Source organism: Diadema antillarum, unplaced genomic scaffold, assembly GCF_040938485.1.
Source record: "Diadema antillarum isolate AM-2024a unplaced genomic scaffold, OU_Dant_1.0 scf00000050, whole genome shotgun sequence".
In the NCBI taxonomy this organism is placed as follows: Eukaryota; Metazoa; Echinodermata; class Echinoidea; order Diadematoida; family Diadematidae; genus Diadema; species Diadema antillarum.
The window spans coordinates 1,375,473-1,397,384 of record NW_027270939.1 but is presented as its reverse complement, the minus strand read 5'-3'; the positions used below and the strand labels follow the sequence as shown (position 1 = coordinate 1,397,384).

General features: G+C 38.8%; 1 protein-coding gene across 1 annotated transcript in view; it reads right to left on the bottom strand.

The window, feature by feature from the left end:
- LOC139715539 (N6-Methyl-AMP deaminase-like) overlaps positions 1-10,712 on the bottom strand; it is a 34,045-nt gene extending 23,333 nt beyond the window's left edge. The window contains exons 1-3 of the mRNA XM_071627105.1: positions 10,705-10,712; positions 9,033-9,159; positions 6,309-6,389 (exon numbers count right to left, since the gene is read on the bottom strand). Of these exons, the coding sequence (XP_071483206.1) occupies positions 6,309-6,389; positions 9,033-9,159; positions 10,705-10,712 (216 nt within the window). The remainder of the gene's footprint in view (positions 1-6,308; positions 6,390-9,032; positions 9,160-10,704) is intronic.
- Between the last annotated feature and the right edge of the window lie 11,200 nt (positions 10,713-21,912).

Here is a 21,912-nt window from a genome sequence, read left to right as displayed (position 1 = left end):
CGACACTTGGGATTTACTTTTAGCAACTCGTCATCAAGAAATTTTCTTTATCCTGAAACGCACAAAGAGGACGAACATTTGGAATATAACGAAAATGATACACGTTGAAAACATACACGAGCTGAAATCATTTTGACGTACAATTATTCATGAGAAATGCCATCGCAATTCATCTGATTTGTGAAGCGTTGCCGACAAATATATTATGCAACAGTGTCACCAACTTTTTTCTCTCCTTTTCTCCTTTAGGCTATCTGTTCTTGTCTTTCCCTCACTCCATAAGATACGAGTCGTACACTATACTTATAAGTCATTATAACCTAAAAGGAACGGGCTTGCAGCTGTCGGGTGCGAATATTTTTTACATGTCTTGCCACAATCATCATCATTTTGTTTCATTTTATTTCTTATCACAAGCATTTCCAGAGGAAGGTCCATCTCAAGCACTCAGAACTTGAGATTATTTCAGTGAGAAACAATTCAGGTAATTGCAATCTAAGTGATGGCAGAAGAACCGGTACTTTGGCTCAAAGAACTTTATTCTTCATTCCTTTTTTTTCATTCGTTTTTTTTTTTTCTCTGTTTTGAATAATCCCAACACTCAGTGGGACAGCCACATTTACTAAAGAAAAGTGTTCTAAGGTTTAAAACCAGCTATACCCGCAAAGAACGAGAAGTGCTGAAAGTGCGCTGTGGATCTCAAACTTGCTCCACGAGTGGATTGCTACTTCTACTATTGTAGGCCCTAGTTGTGAATGTCTTTGCCGCTTGCTGGCCAGTTTTAGCTCGAGGGCAATCTTGGGGGAACAACATGGGGTTGTCATTGCGAGCTTCCCGGAATGTCAAACATACCACTTCACTGAGTTTGCATACATGTGTCATAAGATCTTCATCACCGGGATTGAACCCTGCTCTAGTGGGAGCAAGGTGTGATGTTTAAAGTGCGTGATCTTTGGCTCTGCCTCCTCTGTGCACTGGCCGCCACTTTACATTGTATCTGACAGAGAGTGGTTTGGCCTCTCAAAATGAAGACAGTATGACAACACAATAGATCCGGTGGTCACCACAGATTCGAACCAGGCACCTCGCCTTGCTTGGAAGGCATGCACGCTACCAGCTCGCCTCCTTTTAGTGTCAACTGACGAGCGGTAACAGGAAACTTCAAGGCGTCTGCTGGATCTGTACTCGCATGTGCTAACGCGGTGATCGTGCCATTAAAAAAGAACACCATTACATCTCAAGTATGAAGTGGGTCTGCGCTGGCAAACACCCAAAGGGCCATGGTATCAAATACCAATATGTCGCTTCGGCCTCATGAGCGCTCGCTCCACTGCAAATTCATCTCGCCAGCAGTGACTATCGTTCTTCTGTCAATACAGAAGACACGAGCGGACCGTCCGAGAGCGCCCCCTGGTGGGAAATTTAATAGCTCAAACAACACGTCATTGACTCATCCGATACACGCCAAACATAGAGCCGTGTCAGTCATCTGGCTGCATCTGTACCTTGATGGCCAGAGAAAAGGGGAAACAAGATGACAGTTGATATGTTTATACTACGTTCTGCCTCGAGCATTCCTACCCGCCGCGCATTTTAAGAGTTAAGAGGTTTACAAAAATTCACTGAAGAGACAACGGGCAGGAAAAACGTGCCAAAAAGACAAAGAAAAAAAAGGAAAACAAAAACAAAAACACGCACTTGAAACTGAGACTCGGCGAAACTTGATTATGATAACTGAACCCTTTAAATCACAGTAAGAGAGGGACAGGTTTAAACGTGTCATGGTAAACAACGTAAAAAGATTTATGTACAAGATATAAGTACATGTAAATAATGATGCTTTCATGTTTTATGTATTCCATAATCACCATATTCAATATTGTCATTGTTTGTTTGTTAATATGTTTATTGATTTGTGTTTTGTTCGGTTGTTTTTTTTTTTCGTGTTTTTATGTTTTTGTTTTGTTTGTTTTGTTTTTCTGGTGGTGGTGGTGCTTCAAGTAATTTACGACGCATAACTGTTAGCAAGCCTTCGCCTGCATTTCACTCACTCCTCTTGACATCATTATGGGAATGGGACTCGTATTCCAGTCAGGCTGCCCATTACACTTACACATACTGGATCAAGGCGCAATAAAAGCGGCCAGATTCTTACAGACAAACACATGAAAAAAAAAAATTATATATCCATGTATATATAAAATAAATAAATGATAATAATATCGATAATAAAATATATAATTTAACTAATCAATTAACTGAATAAGTAAGCAAAGAATGTAAAAAAAAAATAATATAAACAGCAATTATGAAGAATATGAACCTGTGCTGTTCTTAGTGGGTGTAAGTACCTACAATGTATGCATATATGAGACAACTTATTTGTGTTGTTAAGTACAGAACATTGTCCAATGCTCACATCGGCACTTTATATCACGTGACATGAGTGAAAACAGACAATCTAGTGACAAACATGTAAGGGGGTTTTGTAAGCCATACCTAGAGTGCATTTATATGAATACATGTATTAGATTGTTGACCGTACAATGCTAATGACGAGTAAGCTTACATGTTCAAAAAATTGTTCTTTTCTATCTTCTTATTTCACATTTCACACACACATAACATACACACACACACACACAAACACACAATTTGTCTCCACTCTTCCTCTCTCTCCCTCACATACATACATACATACATACACACACTCACTCTCTCTCTCTATTTTTGATACTTGATATTCATGGAGCTTTAACAAATATGTGTTCACTGTTGTATAGTCCAACTAGAGGTGATAAAAATTATGCCATCTTGAAATGTTTGAAATGCAAATGACCAACCAAAAAAACCCTCATGACTTCAGCAATGCACAAACCAGCATTCGTCACAAAAAGTTGTGAAGGCATGAGACAAGATGCAATGGGCCATGGTGATCTGTGGATGTTGTGTCAGATTTTCAGGAGAGGAGCCAGGAATAAAACACGACTCCCCCCCCCGACAGCCACGGCATAAGATGACTTTGAAAGGGGAGATTGCACATTTCTCGCTTGATAGAGACGAACAAGATCAACATACCTTGTACAAAGATTAAAATTTAGTGAACATAATCACACAAGATTACATTTTCATTCACCAACTTAACATGTGTGTTTATTAATATACATGTACTGTTATTCATCTGGCACTCGTCCTGAACGCAATCAGCAAAGTATGAGTACAAAAGTGAGCCATTGTACGCATGATACTTGTAAACCAATATGAAACGTTGTGAAGAACACCCACAAATTACGAAGTTTGCCAGGCAACCGCTTGAACGTCTTTGTGATTGGCTACCAGCAGTTTGAGACATTCAATGCCAGCTTAGAGATACATGAACATGTAGCTTAAACCTGACTGATATTAAATGATGATTATCACTATTTTTACCACTGGTATACAACTGGTCTAGTTGAAGACGAGACTAGGGCAACCAGCTGGTCACTCTGCCCACCTCAGCCCTTCCAATATAAATTCACTTGGTCAGCAAATGCACCATGGTTAAGTACACGTTGTCATCACAATAGCTCCAGTTCCATTAAGTCAGTTAAAGTATTCCAAAGGGTAACATACACATGTACATGTAATTGCTTACAAAATTTGAATATGTAGTATGCATGTACAAATTGTATGTATGACATGATGTCAAATAAGCCAGTTCAGAGTTAGCTCATGGGCACATTGGTCCAAATGACCTTTCTTTTGTCTCAGTCGGTTTGGGGCACTTCACTTGTTTTAGAGCGACATGATGCGTAAGCTTTACATTACAATCTATGGAATTCATTGATCCTATTCTAACAAAGAATGAACTTGCATAGACCAGATGACCAGAATGATCCGTCAATTAACACTTGGGAAAGCATCCATTTCATTATTTTGCATTGAATGTATTAACAATCTCTTTCTATTAATAATTGTAAAATACCACTTTTGCTGTCAGGTGGATGTGCTGGCAAGCAGCATTTATTAGGATTACATGAATATAATCATTACATCACAGATGCTTATCCCAGTGAATCTAAAAACCAACATGCCTGTTGGTACGAATGGCCTTTCTTCTGCTCATGCACAAAGTGGAACTGCAAACTGTCTTATTTGATAACAGAATGTAAGATTGCTTTTAATAGCTACAGCAATTGGACTGTAGCATGCAGTGAACTACTTAGTAATAGTATGGTATGTATGGTAGTATGGTAAGTGATCACTGAACCTGCCTTTGACTTGACAATGTTTGCCAATCAAGACTTCCACCAATATTTGCACAATAGAATATTCCCATCTTCATTTCTATTCTTCTTGCTTAATTGCATTTGCACTGAGCTTTTCTGGCAGAATCTGTGACAGGAAACTATTAAAAAAAAAAAAAAAAAAAAAAATCTTACCCAAGGTTAGAATGACCTCTACCCTTCAGGTTTGAACTATCATCCCTGTCCATTTATCTAAACTTCATTCTTTGTGGTTTTTTTTTTCCTTTAACTGTGTCCATCCTATCAACATGACAGATGCCATTGGCCACTGCAAGCTGAAGTTAAGATATTGAGATTTGATGTTTCACTCTTATCATTTTCATATTTGGTATGATAGTCTACATTTTTTTTTCTACCCATCCCCTACTAAATTGATAACTACTGGATGCTCTCACCTGAAGTCTAGCTGCTGATCAATTGATATTACCAGTATAGACTTAGGTACTTGCTAAAGCTTAGAGAGCTTTACATGTAAATTTGACAGATGGTAGCCCAAATATCACAACTGTAATCAGCTGATCTACATCTCATGCATCAGAAGTCTGGGGATCCAGGTATCTCTAGTTTTTCTTTTCTTTTCTTTTTATTATTTCCTTTTTCTGTCCCATTTGTACCTTTTCTTTAAACTTATCACAAACAAGATCTAGATTAAATGTACGGGGGGGGGGGGGGGGGGGGGGCAGACACATAGAGAAATTAATGCATCCAACGCCTTTCAGTGGCAGTGGCTTCAAAAACAACAGCGTCCCGTCCCCCCCCCCCCCCCCCCCCCCCCCAAAAAAAAAAAAAAGGGGGGGGGAACACTAAGTCAAGAGTACTGATCTCTAAAATTTGGGTTTATGTTTTATGTTTCATTTTTTTTTCAATCTTTAGCATACAATGTAGATGCACATGATGGAAAAACTAAACCTTTTTTTTTTCTCCAGAATCACCTTGTCAACAATCTTCCACCAACATTCTCTGTAAGTTTTTTTTTTTTTTTCTTTTTTCAGTTGCGTTCACTTGGATGATTTCTTCCTTGTGGGTTTTAAGTTTTCCTTCATTTTCATCATTGGCATTTTTTTTTTCTCCAAGCAATATCAAGCAATTAAAAGAGGCAAAACTGCAATGAATTCATTGAATGTGCTCTCCAGAAAATGTGAAAACATGAATAAGATGACAAGCATACACTGGTAGCACACATTGTAATTAGTGAACTATCTGTGAATGGAGAGTGAAAGGATAGTGTAACAGCTCAGCCATGAGATGGGAAAATAACGTATGACAATTTTGAAAAATTGACTTATTCACATGAATACATGTACTTAAATTAATTTTAGTGCAATCTACCCTCTCAACCAAATACTGAAATGAGAACCCCACAGATACATGATATGTATGACATCCCCTCCCCAATGGAAATGGTAGAATTTCGTTGACAAAACAACATAAGCAGTGATACGATGACCTCTTCACAACACTTACCTATCATGAATTTGGCAAAACACTGTCTCAACATACAATACATTGTATCGTCATATATACTTAATACTTAATGTACACAGTAATGAGCTGTACAGCCGTGCACAGTCCACAGAATCATGCACAGAATGATTTTGTGGTACGTGTACATGTACACATGTCATTGATTGAGACTTGCATTGTTTTGCCATAGTAGCATTTGCTTGACTAGGTTCATGTGGTAAAACAAGGTACTGTATGTTTTGATTTATGCAAATTATTCCCCGAAACAAGGGTTCTACTGAAATCAATTTGCATTCAACATATCACTGATATTTCATTATTTTGTTTTCATTTCATTTCCACAACTTGCACAACTAGTAGAAAATATTGTTGGTCCTTCTCAGGAAGAATATGAAATATTATAACAAAATATCACACACACAGAAAAAAAAAAAGCTGTAAAGTTTGCAAAATCTTAAGCTCCATTTGCAGGAAAAGAGGTAGCATGTAGATATGCTGTTCTGCCATTTCACAGCTGAGCTCATGCTTTAATTGATTCATGTTTGTCATGTGACTTACCTCTGCAGCATGTATGGCCAGCTTTAATCCACTGTTACGAGCCCTCTTCAGCAATGGAACTATGCTCTCCATATTCCCTTTCTGTAAGACAACAAAAATCATTAATGGCGCTTTGACAAACGCTACTTCTGATGAGTATTAATTTTCACTCACATGTTTGGTACATTTCTAAATGTTATAAAATTGTTAATGAAGAAACATTCTGCCTCATAATTCCCCCAAATAAAGAAAAGTATCTTTATTATCATTTTTTTTTTATTCAGCCAAACAAAATGGTCAAGCAATTCAAAAACATGCACAGCTGTAGAGCAATCACAATGACTGAGAACTTCTTACTTTACACCAGCAAAAAATAAAAACAATAAAAACTAAAAAAATTAAAGCATTCATAAAATGTAAAGAAATACTCAACATTGACAATTCTCATAAAATACATAATCACTTAGGAAATTGTCCTCCAAACATTTCTATGAGTGGAAGAAAGAGTCCATTGCTGCTTGAATATGACAAGACATCTGTTAAATAGGATGCATGTCTTATCAGATAAATATTTCCACAACAGGAACTTTGTAATAAATTCATTTCAGCTACATTGTATGGGCAAGAAAAATAAAGTAGGATTACTGGTAAATGTGGCTATGGTTATTGGCTAAAAAGTAGGCTCACACATGAATTCAAGTTTCTTCGGATGATATTGTATGAAACTACCATCACATGATTTAAAAAGAATAACAAACATCTACTTTAAGTTTTGCAATTTCACTGAAAATACAATTTTTTCTCACATTAATTTGGCAGACACACAGTCATCAGAATGAATAACTTGCCTGCTACTTATCTGATCCTGTTCACCCATAGAGGTTATATACATGTACTCACTATCTATAAAGTGGACAAAGGACTATGTAAAAAAAAAGAAAAAGAAAAAGAAATTGTGATTACAAGGAGATATAGTAGAAGTGGCGGTGGACTTCACTCAGTGTGCATGATTTCTGTGCACTGACAGAACAACTGAGATGGGTGTACTTTGAGTCTGCACATCACAATCACATCTGATACGGAAGTATGTAGAGGACTGGTCCTGTAGTATTCTGGTCTCAACATGATAAAATTAGCTTCAACTCCATTGCTTTAGGTGTGTTGAGGAACAGAGGTTTTGAATTTCTCCCCGCTCCAATGTCTATCCGATAAATCTTTGAAATTATTTACTGAGGAAACTTCAACAACACTAGGAGGCAATCCGTTCCAGTCGGCAACTACTCTCTGGCTGAAAAACGTACTTCGCAGTTCTAACCGTAAGCATTTGGTGAAGAGTTTGAATTTGTGACCTCTTGTTGATGAGTGAATGGCTGGTTCGAAGAACATGTCACCAGAAATCCCCAACTTTCCATTGAGCAACTTATAAACAGTAATCACCTCTTTGTCTCCTGTAGCATAATGAGTGCAGGTTGAGTTTTTCTAGGCATTGTTCATATTTAAGACAAACATTTGAGTTCAGGAATCATAAGAGCCGCTCTTCTCTGCACTCTTTCAACTTTGTCAGAGTCCATTTTATATCTCAAATGCCATAAAATGTTGCCATACTCCGAATCGGTCGAACCAGTGCTACAAACAAAATGGGAAGTATTTCAGTTGTCATTTGTGAGAAAGTCCTGTGTATAATCCTGAGTGTTTGCCTTCTCAACAGCTGCTGAGACATGATGATGGAAAGTAAGTTCTTCATCTATAATAACACCAAGGTCCTTTTCCTGCTTGGTTGCTTCCAACTCTACATCATTCATTCTGTAGTTTTCCCTTGGGTTATTTCTTCCAATATGAAGATTCTTACATTTACTAATGATTTAGGTCAGTTTAAAGCGATTTCTGTTTCACAGCTGTACTGACATCACCGATGATTTCGGTATTGTCCGCAAACATAAAAACTTTAGTTATTCATTATATTTGGCAAATCATTTATAAAAATAACAAAAAGAATCGGTCCTAGTACACTTCCTTGCGGAATTCCGCTGCTAACTTGACTCCAATCTGAACATTCACTCCTTTGCACCCTTCCACAGCTCCTTGGGTGCTAGTACACGTATGCTTGCAAGGAGCACTATCCACCATGAAGGGTATTGTTTAAAGCTACCTCACTCTGCACACTCTTGTACAGGGCATATTGCGAGTTAGCACTCTAGTAACTACTGGTACTTGTATGACCTCATTTGGTTACAAACCACACTGGGCTTTCTTAGAAGGGATGGTGATTTTTCTTCTTTTTTTTTTGTTCAAGCTGCAAATGGATGAGAAATATGTAACCTCTATCTTACATATCGTAGACTGCACCACACCAGTATATTAAACAGTACAAAGATAATTATGTATGACACGTGACGTGTTGATACAACAGCACTATGTTGATGCTACGGCACTATATTCAGAAGTAAGAGATTAGCTCAAGCTAACTATTACTCTAGATATACATGTAGGGGAGTGAAGGGAGGACCTAAGGAATGTCCAATAAGATATCTTGACAGTTACACGTAACTATGTTAGTAGATGCATGTCTCCTGATTGAGGGTTAATAGGGAACCTTAACCCACTGAGGATGGGCTGATTTGGCTACGACACACATTTTCCATATACACCTGCCCGTGTATACTTGGGACTCGTCCTCATCAACGGGTTAAGAATTTGCTAATCCCCAGCTGGGCACTAGTACCCGAGTGTCACATGATCACTTACTGAAGGGTCACCACTGAGGTCCAGCCCAACCACTTTACTGTCTGTAGTCTGGTTGTATTCCAGCGCAAGTTTGACCACCTCCCCTGCTGCTTCCACAGACATCCTTCTATCTATAGATGGCAGAAATCTGGATGCAGGCAATCAATGCAAAGATTAAAGATCTGTTGTTATCTTGGAGTCATTACACACCCAGAAAAAGATGGTTCAGTTTTACAACAACCATGGAAGTGGAATGAGATACCTGATTATATCACTCTCTACCAAGAAAAAGCATGACATGAGTACCCACCATAACAGCAAGGGGTGATAAAAGTAATGAAACAACATCTATACAAAAATATATCTTGAATGATGAAAGTCATATGAATCAACAGTAGCATTACTCGAAAGATATCTTATGTCGACATAAGCACTTACGTCGATGCAAGGCAATTTGTCAATCAGTCGCAATGAAAACATCTCAAGGGAAGAATTTCATGAGTTTGAATAAGCTCCACAAGATTGGTAATTTCTTCTGGATAGCATTTGTTTTGATCCGAAGCAAGAATTAAGGTGCCCCCCCCCCCCATTCAATCAAAGACCATTTGTGACCGTGCACCTCAAAACGATCATAAAGTTGCACACACTGATTTTGCGTGAGGACTGAAAATAAGTGAAATGGGTCAACCTAGCCAAACTTGACTTTTTCATATTTTCTGAAAGAGCGGGTCTTCTTTTACATTATGCTGAAATTTGGTATCATAAAACGGGCAGGAAAGTGTGTTGTTTTACAGTTTATCTCGAACATTTTTGGTAGAACAGTGTGATTAGGTGTGTCTTTAGAATCCCTTTTTCATTTCTGAAAAACCTTGTCCACACTCCTTCACTTTCAACTCTAATAACTTTTGAAAGGATAGTGCTACTGCTTTGAAAGTTAGCATTGATTATGGACAGAATGTGTTACAAAAACAAATAAAACATATTGTTGTGTATATTGGTCATCTGTCCTTTCTCTTAACTTTGGCAATGCTTCTGCATTCCTTTCAAATCGTCATAGACTCATAAATCAACATCCCTGTAAAACGCTGATCCATTTCATTCAAAAAAAAAAAACAATTTATACCAGACGTATGCAAAGTTTCTCTTATCTGCCACATCAGAGAAAAAATAAAGGATGTCGTTATTATCACTATATCTATAACTTCCGTTAATAAACGTCATGAGATTGTTATGTCAAATTATATCATTATTGAACATACACAGGTTGGCAAAAAGAGGTTGGGGCCAATACAATATTAGGAAAGATTGTGAAATTAAATATGAAAATTGGCATTAGACGAGTTAGAGATCTCGTATGTAAGTTAAACGCTATGCAATCGATTAATCGAAAATATCGATTGAATGTCCCAGATATCGACAATACACAGCTACCAGATGGCAATAAATGACTCGAAAACATATCCAGGGGGATCTGAATTGTGTAGCAATTTTTACTGTATAATTCTGTATCGTCCTGAGCAAGGGCATCAGGTAGTTCGCTTTGAATATAAATATGTTTTGCATGCAGCCGTTTTTATTCTTTTTTTTTTTTTGCTCCGTCCACGAATTTGATTTATTTCCATCGGCGTGCTTATAACACTTGCTACTATTTTCCCCATTACACCAGGAATGTTAACAAAGTGGAAATCCATGCTTGGGCATAGTCATTCCAGATGTCTATAGACTTTCGTTAATCAATCAAACCTACTTATAACGAGATCATATCACGCAAGATTCTCTTCTCAGTAATTGTTGTGGTGTATTCCTTTGCTATCCGCAGTTTAACTAGCCATAATTATTATCATGTACACATAAACACACACACTCACTCACACACATTCACACAAGCTTATTGAGGGATAGCATTACCAAAAAAATGACAAAAACAACAACAGCAGCTAATGGAATGTCATAATCATTTCTATCCATCCTTTCATGACAATGTCATTATATTCTTGTGTTTCTTATTCCAATTTTACTTGCTATGGTCGTCTTTCGATCACATGAACCTTCTTTCGTTAAGGGAAAGCATTGTTCTTCCAAAGGGCCAAGCGATCATCTTTGCCCTATCCTTGATTATATGACCATGCATCACAAAACCAATAACAAAAAATACGGCCAAATTTTTAATTTGATTTGATTTGATTCGATTTGATTTAATTTGATTTTCTTCAACATAGTTTCATACATAAATCAAAATTCTTTTTCAGTACATCACAGATTACAATGTACATTATTCGAAGAAAGAAAATACATGTGTATAATAATTCCTTTAAGAAAATATAATGTACATGGAATTACTAAATTTGCAAATTGAGCAATTTTACGTGAGGACTCAAAATATGTCGCTTGGGTCAACCTTGTCAATCTGTTAGTGTAGTTTCATATCTTCTGAAAGAGTGGATCTCCTTCCATAGGCGCCGGAAGTGGGGGGGGGGGGGCGGCCGCCCCCCCCCCCAATCCAAAAAGTGGGGGGCAAAACGCATTTTTGCCTCCCCCCCCAAAAAAAATAAATAAGTAGATAAAAATAAATGAAATAAAATGAATACATTTATATGAATAAAATACAAATAGGGAAATTTATTAGCTAAGACTAGTAATTCTAACTCTCATAAATGTTTAGATATTCATTTTTCGTTGCGTGTGAGCAGATTATGTCAACCGCATTCAACGGTAACCAGTGCAGTTTTTAGAGGCCTTTGGCTATGGAAAATCGTGTAAATATCAAAATTTTAGATCTAAGCACTGGCGGATTTAGAGGCGGGCACAACTGGCCCATGTCAACCCTCCTTTTGAAGCAACTTTTTAACAATTCTTCTTTGCTTTGTAAAGCACCGCCGCCCCCCCCCCCCCTTCTTAATTTCCAAAGTGAAAAACTATAGCTACAAACAACAGTTTTGGGACTGTAATTGTCAAAATTTTCAAGCTCGCTCGCTCCGCTCGCTCGCATTCAATCGCTATGCCATTCTCCTGATGTTGCTGCCAGTAATTGCCAGCAGTTGCGCCCGGTGCGTCCCCCCCCCCCTTAATTTCCAAAGCGAAAAAAAAGTATAGCTACAAACAGCAGGTTTTATACTGTAAAATGTCAAAATTTTCAAGCTCGCTCGCATTTAATCGTTATGCCATTGTAAAAGAGAATGTTACTGCAAGTAATTGCCAGCAGTTGCGCCTGCCCCCCCTTAATTTCCAAAGCGAAAAACATAGCTACAAACGGCAGTTTTAGGACTGTAGAATGTCAAAATTTTCAAGCTCGCTCGCTTCGCTCGCTCGCATTGCATCGTTATGCCATTCTCCTAATGTTGCTGCCAGTAATTGCCAGCAGTTGCGCCCGGTGCGCCCCCCTTAATTTCAAAAGCGAAAGGTATAGCTACAGACGGCAGTTTTGGGACTGTAAAATGTCAAATTTTTCAAGCACGCTCGCTCCGCTAGCTCGCATTTTATTGTTATGCAATTCTCCTGATGTTGCTGACAGTAATTTGTCGTTTCACACCGTCATTCCATAATCCATGTAAGGAAAACTTACAACGTTGCTCAATGACTGCGTTGTTGCATGTATCACATTCCGTAATGTATTGTAGTCCCATTAAGTTTGCAGACTGACAGCGCACGCACACACGCACAAGCATACACACCCTCAAAATTGCTTTTCCACAAGGTGCCCCCCCTCCAATGTCTCGACCCACGGTACGCCATTGTACATATATAATGTGTGTGTGTGTGTGTGTGTGTGTGTGTGTGTGTGTGTATATGTGTGTGTATGTGTATATTGTGTGTAACATATGTATGGTCTATCGTGAGCCCCCTCCAATATTTGCCTCCCCCCCCCCCCAATCCAAAACTGCTTCCGGCGCGCCTGTCTCCTTCTACATAATCCTGAAGTTTGGACCCATAAAACGAATCGGGATTTGTGCTTTTATCCCATGTTTTCTATAACGCTTTTTTATAGAATGTCGTGATTAGGTACGTATATTTACAGCAGTGCTTCTCAACCAGTTGGCTGCGAAGATCTCGCAGGTGGGCTTCACATTGTGTTCACATAGTCGACTATGTGAAAACGCTCGAATTCAACAGTGTGAAGATGATTTCACCCATCACCCTGTGATGTGGTTTTTTCACAGAGAAGTTACATAGTAAGGTTTTGTTTCACACTGTGAATTGATGACTCACACTGTCAAATCGTGATTCACAGTGTGTTCACGTTGTTAGAAATAATGCTCGAATTTAACAGTGTGAAAAGATTTCACACTGGGTTCACAATGTGTTCACCCCGTGTTTCACTGTGTGTTTCACACTGTGGGACACTGTGTACTTTCCAGCAGGGCGATGTCTCCTCGAAGTAGAAATAAATATGATTTGTATTCGATCTATACATGTGAATAGGCCTGTTGGTTGCTGTGGATTTTGAGGTCCTTATTTTATTTCATTTTATTTTTTTGGTCCCAAGCATTGCACACGGCACAACTCGGTGAGATTAAGCACCTGAATAGACCCGAAGCCTCTTTATTCCGTAAGCATCTTGCCAGGGTATGTACTTTCTTTCAGTTATTTTGACAGGTTATGAAATTTCATTTCTATTGAGTTACACGTCATTTTAAATCTTAGAATCTTTTCCTTCAGAATCTGTCCTTACTAAAATGCCATGTCTGGTGACGTTTCGGTGGTTTTTTGATGCACAGACACATTCTAGCCCTATAATGACGAATTTCTCAGTTGTATTAAGACATACTAAAAAATCTTTAGAATTTTTTAGATGCATTTTTCTTGGGGAGATCAGTTTTTAATACGACTATATGGATAGATTTTTCTTCAAGTACAGATTCCGCAATTACATATTTGCATCAAGAAATGTGAGGTCTTGTTCTTCATGCCCATGGAATTATCATGGTTATGAGTAAACAACACTGAGTAGGTAAGTTTTTCCCCATCCTTTACTTTGAATAAGAAGTTAAATCATTACATGGGCTAGACGTAATCTATTGTAACCACGTTTGATGATGTTATTCTTGATAATAACTGGTGTCGCAAGCTATAATTTCAATTGGAGGGGGGTGGGCGAACAAAACAAGGGAGAGAAACAGCGTATAGACTTTGTTTTCGCACTGAATGCTGTTTGATCCCGTCAAGGCAGGGACAAATCCATCATGCAAAGGAACCAAGGATACAATGTTGTGTCTACAAGCCTACAGGTTGGCAATGATTGGCGTACACACAGTAACTACATAAGCCTCTGTATACTAATTTACATTTAAAGCAATGTGCGTACGTACGAACGTGCCCGCTTTAATAATTAGAGAAGCACTCTGAGAGCGCAGACCTCCGCCAAGCATGCAGCTCATTTCCACCACTGATCTTGTTCTTCCATAGAGATATCAGTGATTTTCATCCATAGGCCCTACGTACTTATAACATTGTGTGCATGAAAAGTCGCCCGATTTCCCAATATAGAAGCCTTTGTTACGTCATAAACCCTCAGCTGCACGGCGCGCCTCGCCCTAGCAGAAACTAGAGCACGCACTTTAGTGCGCGCATGCAAACCTCAAATACGCGCAGCCGGAACTCTCAAATTCATTGACCCTACCTGCCAAAATGTCAAAAATCCTTCATAAATTCCCCAAAAATTCTTGGATCACTACCAAAAGTTAATCGTTAGGTACTTGTGTCATTCTCAACCTTTCCTGCAAGTTTCATCATAATCCATTAACTACTTTTTGAGTTATTTTGCACACGAACAAACGAACGAACGAACGAACTAACTAACAAACAAACCAACGGTAACGAAAACATAGCCTCCTCCCTTGGCGGAGGTAACAAACAAACCAACGGTAACGAAAACATAACCTCCCCCCTTGGCGGAGGTAACTAGAAAAGCACTCTGAGAGCGCAGACCTCCGCCAAGCATGCACCTCATTTCCACCACTGGGGGGCATTTCATGAAGGAACTTGTCGGATAAAATGTCCGACAAGTCAATTATATCCGACAAGTTCAGAGAAATCAGCCAATCAGACTAAAGAATTTCTCAAAACTTGTCGGATATTTTATCGACTTGTCAGATATTTTATCCGACAAGTTCCTTCATGAAATGCCCCCCTGATCTTGTTTTTCCACAGAGATCAGTGATTTCCACCCATGCGTACCTGTACCTAGCATTAATGTGCTGAAAGTCGCCCGTTTTCCCAATATAGTTCACCTTTTGTTATGTCATAATCTTCCAGCTGCGCGGCGCGCCTCATCTTGGCAGAAACTAGAGCACGCACTTAAGTGCGCGCATGCAAACGTCAAATACGCGCAGCCTGAACTCCTAGGTTCAATGACCCTACCTGCCAAAATGTCAAAAATCCTTCATAAATTCCCCCAAAATTCTCGGATCACTACCAAAATTTAATCATCTGTTACTTGTATCATTCTCAAACTTTCCTGCAAGTTTCATTTAAATCCGTTATCTACTTTTTGAGTTATTTTGCACACGGACAAACTAACTAAATAACAAACTAACACACAAACCAACGGTAACGAAAACGTAACCTCCTCCCGTGGCGGAGGTAACAAACTGATGACTATAGCGCGCTTAGTTTATTTTGGATTCCTTTTTATCCGTATCACCCGTTTCTTTTATCGTGCATACACTGAGTAAAAGGTGCTTTTATCCAACAGCAGCAATTATTTCATATTTGGACCAGCTAGTGATCAAGCTTTGTTCAGCTGAAAAGATGTACATCAACCAGCATCAGTATAATTATGTATGGTGAAAACGAACAGCATCGGAATGAACCAAATAAAAAAGAATGCTAAAAAAAAGAAAGAAATGAACAGCAACAAACAAAGAAAGAGAGGTATGTTCTCTTTTCATTCATTTCGATCGCATTAACGAACTCACCTCCAGACAGCGAAAGAGAAGATAGTGATCTTGACGTTACGTTGGACAAAATTGTAAAGGACATAGTATGGAAAGAAAGTGATATTTGAAGCTGAAATAATTGATAGTGGCATGCGCACCCTCCGGCAAGACCTCTAAAATCGTTAACTATTGCGAGGAGAAATGAATTGTTTTATTTTTTTTCAAATTCTAGATGCGTTCGCAGCCATGGTACGAGCATTGTCGGTGTAATCACCCATTCTAATGTTTCAAACGGAGCGTTCTTACCTTGACAGGTCAAATAGCGACGACGGCAATATCAATTTTCCACGGGATTAGTTAGTAATGACGGCCGCCCCGACAGTGTACTTGCATTTCAAACGGAGCTCGCTACCAAAAGGCTCTCCCTCTTTCTTCATTTTTTTCTTCTTCTTCATCTTCCCACTCCCCCCCCCCCCCCCCCCCGATTCTTCACCTTTCATGATTCTCTCTTATGTCCCTTTTCTTTATTCTTTCCCTACTTCCTTTCTTTCAACACCACGTTCCTGCTTTGACAATGTTTGATACGCTTTGATAATGGTCATGATTCATATTTTTTATAGGATCGCGTGATGAAAATATCTCACACAGTAAATGTTATACAGGAAACAGAGAAAACAAAGGCATTAAGAACAATATATTTTCATATGCCTCACAGCCAGCAATATGGCTCACTCAGAAAGTAAAGGTGACCCTCACCAGGTTTCCCGATTTATATAAAGGCCGAGAAAACTGCAAAGTAACGAGCATTGGCTATCAAACAAGCAACCGCATACGTTCTTACAAATCGAAAGCTAATGTAAACTGCCTCTTGTCTACATTTGTATTAGACAGTCTTGCTCAAAACTTCGTCGGTTTCTTTGTTCTTCGTGTTTCTTTCTTATGAGGTTTATTATCCAATTTTAAAATCAGCCTACTCCTCAAAGTTGTGATAAGGTAGCTTTTATATCGGTTCTATGGGAGATTTTCAGAAGTTGTCGTCGCCTGCAATATGCAGATATGGTTGGCCTATAATCCTGCTGTTTTTGTTTCTTCCTTCATCATGATTTCTCCATTTCCCTTCTCCTTATTCTACTATCCATCACATTACTACAACCGTTCACTATTTCTCCCTTGTTTTATGCAGTATGCTTCATGAACTCTTCTTTTTGTTTTGTAAAACCAAGTAATAAAGTTTGTGGTATATGTGATGATAGTAAGATGGAAATTTAAAGCAAGTTAGGAAAGTGATTTAAAAATGGGTGATAAGATGGTGCCAAACAGCATGCGATATAGAAGCCGATGAAACATGGAAAAAGTCGTTATAAAAGTGAGACACTTAAACATCTTTCGTCTTTTCCCCCATGTCTACGTCTGCATTCGGCTCCCTGATTCGTCTTGTTCTGTCCAAATCGTCTTGTCACTCTCCTATTCGTGTCATTAACATTCGTCGCGGCTCGCCTTTCGAGATCTTCTCACATCTAATGTGCGGAAACGTGTCAAAAGACCAATGCTCTGTAAATCGCATAGTTCATCTACACATCTAGTGACGAACATGGCGGGATGGAAACGGGAGGAAGGTGTCACACGAAAGGCGATGTTCCGGAGCAAAATGATTCATCGGATGTATCTGCGAATCACTTCGGGAAAGGGATTTATCAGAAGGGGAAAGTGATACTGAATGCAATCCGTGAGGACAAACAGCAAATCGCCTAAAACCATGAGATGAGGCTCACATCTTTCAGTGAACAATGTTACATGGATATGTTTTCTGGACAGTGAACTGTGCGACTTCTTAATATTGCAGTGTTTGTTACTGTTGTTGTAGGTGTTTTTATTTTTCACCTTCAGTGAATTTGATCCTATTGATCAGAGTGAAATTACACCGTACAAACAGCAGAGAAAGACACCATTATCAAAACGCCCACGATAACGACGCACCACAAAGTACATAATAATCCCGGACGCACTCTCTTTATTCTGTTTATGGATTCACCGATTAAGAAACCAACCAAATTGAGAAAAAAAAGGACCCTGCGTTATTTAATATCACATGGTCGGTATGATGTGGAACGTTTGTAATGGCGCTCCGATGAAGGAAGATAATACCAACCGCATCAAAATAGCACTGCTCTTAAGACAAAACACTGGTAAATGACCAAGTGTTTGTTGTGTTAAACATGATACCTTCTGCTCATGAAAGGAATTAAAAAAAAAGACTATCGTGTAATCTAACTGCCTGTCGCTTGTTGTATACGTCGTATTAATTACGCGATAGTAGTAGCCAACGGCTGTGTGTCAGAAGAGAGTGTGCAGGTTTCAACCAAAGGGAAATGGTCTCGGTCACCTGCTAGCGTTTCCTTCCACGTTACAATATGGACGAGTTCCATATCAAAGAACTGTATGTCAGATGGTACAATAGATATGTTCATGTATTGTTCCTACTGTCAGATAGGGGATTGAAGAAAGAAGTGTTAGTTCCACGAAAGGCCTCTCGGCTTTTAGTTTTCTGAAGTCAGTCGGAAGCATGCTAGCCTTTTGTTCCAGTCGATCCGGCATTTCGGACAGCGTGGCTTTTAATCAAATCACCAATTTGAAAAAGAAGGGACAGCAAAATATATTAACCAAAATACAAAAGAAAACAAATACAACCAACAAAATATCCAACATCTCGCTCATTTTATTCGCATGATACATTGTTTAATGAATCTTAGCAGAAGCAGTGTAGCTCCACATGTTTACATGAAATTAGTCGATCATGCAGGAAAATACTTCTAAGGTATCACATAGCTTTTCTCTGACATTCGCAGGATTTGACTCTTTCATGGGAATGCGTTCAATTTTCTTATTGTTCCTCAAAATAATTGTCTAAATCATAACCTTCTCACCCAATTATGGTATTTTATGTTAAATAGATGACAGTAATCAATGCGTTCATCCCATCATTTTCTTTGATTGTCAAGTTTTTGGGTCCTAAATTACGCACCCGAGGCACAGAAATTGGTAACTTCCATTTCAGGGTGCTGAGACATACGTCACAGTCAGCCATCTGACAAGCAACTCGTATTCAGGAGGCCTACGATGGAAAGCAGTGCCCTGTTGTATGGCGCACATTTTTTTAAAGCAAAATCGTTCGTTAGATCTTTTCGCAAATGGATCAGCGCTGGCATACCGAAAGAGTAGCTTATCAGAACAAACAAAACAAGACCCACAGGCAAACTATTGATGTGCAGTTAGAAAAATCCGGCTGGGTGAGATGTTATGGCCACTATTTACTTGAAGTCCTTTTATTGTTGAATCTAAAACACAGCCCTTCATACTAAACTAGTGTAAATCGAGATTGCAGCACAACTGGCATACACGCCGTACGATGGGTAGTGACCCTTTCTACGTCATACCACTGACGCAATTATGAACGAGATTAACTTTGCATGTCCAGTGCAACTAAAAACGTCACGTACAATTTCCCACATATACATCTCATGCCGCGTTCACTCTTTCAAAAGAAACAAGCAAAATGAAGAACAAACATATGAGAAAGTCAGAAAGGAAGCAAATGCAAGTATATCAAAGAAAGCAAACACAATCAGGCAATATTAAATAAAAGATAGAGATAGTCCATGTGACTTATAAAGCACCAAATAAATTCAATAGAAATTAAACATTAAGGCCTACGTTTTACTGCTATTTCTAAAGGAATCATAATTATCGTTTACATTTACTTGTGTCTCCAGGAATGTTGTTCCAAACTGCACAACTACTTCGTTCAGAGACCAAACGTCTTCATACTTTACGTCTTTATACTTTCGCTGCGTATCATTGGGCAAGTGAGTTTCAATGGATCACCTGGCAAGGGTACATGGGGTTTAAATTCAACCAAAAGTCAAATCTGACACTTAAATACCTAGCTGTATTTGAACATGTTGAAGGATTAACATAAATGACAGTTCAACAGTTACATTTCTTACACTAAGTTAGTGTCTAGATGATTAAAAATTGTTTTGTCATCATTCAACTTCAGCTGCTACGATACAGCATCCATTAAAGAATGCACAAAGTTGACATTTATGCTTCAAAATAAAATGTGACCCTGCATCACAGAACCATCAAAAAGTCGCCAGACATTGATTTTAAGTTAAAGGCAGATATTGAAAGATCAGATTCTTGAAAATGATGTATAACCCAATTCAAATGGACTCTCCTAACCTATCTAAATATTATAAAAAGAAATCACACACTCTGAAAAGGTGTGAACTGAGAAAAGAGGCTCTGAAGTAAAGGGTCTATTCAAGCGCTTAATCTTTAGAAACCGTGCTGGCTGTGCGATGAATGGGACAAAAAAACAGGATGTAAACCACCGCGGCAACAACAATGAAGGGATTCTCAGTTTAAGCTGAAATTAAGCGTGCTCTATTAACACCTTCTGTCCATTATAAATGCTAACTTTCAATGTGGTAGCACTATCTATTCAAAAGTTATTAGCGATTACAGTTGAAACTGAAGGGTGTGTGAAGGATTTTAAAGAAATTAAAAGGGACCTCTGAAGACGTATTTAATCGCACTACTCTACAATAAAGGGGTTGTCGAAAAAAAGTGTTGAAAACACACTTTCCTGTTCGTTTTATGACCCAAAACTTATGAATGATGTAAACGAAGAATAGCTCTTTCAGAAAAAAAAAATGAAAAACTCAAGATAGACTTGGTTGACCTGTTTCACCCTTTTGAGGCCCTCATGCTAAATCAAGGGCTGCGACTTTGTGTTCGTTTTGTGATGCACGGTCACAAGATATTCTCCTGTCTATTATTGTCACCTGAATTGAATAAGATATAATAACAGTTGCGTATCATCAGATTAGCCTGAGGTGGCATGCTATCACAGAGTATGAATGGTATCGAACGAAACATTATGCAGGTTACAAAAAGACCCGAAAAGATCAAATTATCAACATGAAGATCTCATGATATATCTGGTCTTCGTATCGGAAGGACGTGTTTTCATGAGCTCCCGGATAAGTGCACTTTTTTCCAGTCAAATAGCAGATTCACAGGACGTTATTATACCATTCTGACGGCAAAAGGACGGTGGTGAGAACTACGTTATTGATTTTTCTTAACTATAGGACATTTTTTAGATTTTGGCCATTTTATTCAAATATTTTGGTCAATTTCTTCACTTGACTTTGTTTATTTTCTGAGCGTGAGCGCGGTATATAAACACTTTGCGCATATTTTCACCTTGGATACTACGCATGACTGTGAGCACGAGTATGCGCAAATTTTGTGTGCGCAAGTGATTTGTGTCAGCTCTACGCGGTATTGCTAAGCCTTCTGAACTGGACTATTATGACGTCACAATGGTCATTGTTGATATAAAATCCCTCCGCGTAAAGGAACTTAAAGCGGAACTCCAGAAACGCGGTCTTAACAAAAACGGTGTGAAAGACACTTTAGTGAAAAGGCTGCAAAGTTCAATAGACAATGAAGTAAACGTAGATTTCCGTCAAACAAATGTCAGCAATGGCAGTCAAATTGACAAGGAGACAAATACGGACAACGGTGATCTTTACGAGCTTTTTAGCCAAGTACTATCAGCCGTTAGCGAACTCTCCATAAGAATCAACAAACTCGAAGCTATCGCAAGAGTTAATAATGAGGAGCTGGTAGAGGAGAAATTAAATCTCCACGGAATAGTGGGAACTGTTTCCAAAGTGCGTCTCCCTGGCCATGATGAGGGACACAAAACGGACAAAACTACCTACACCATCCCGACACAGAATCCATTCGATGTCCTCGCGGATGAGCACGGCGATCTACCTGGGCCTTCTCCTGTGATGTCAACAAGCGACCAAATCAAAGAGTATCGTGAAAGGCACCATCTCCGCTATCTATCTAAGCGACCTGAAGTCATCCTTGGAAACACGAATGCTAGTAAGTCTTCTGACGAATTGTCGACAAGCGAACAACTAAAGCAGTACCGAGAAAGTCATCGC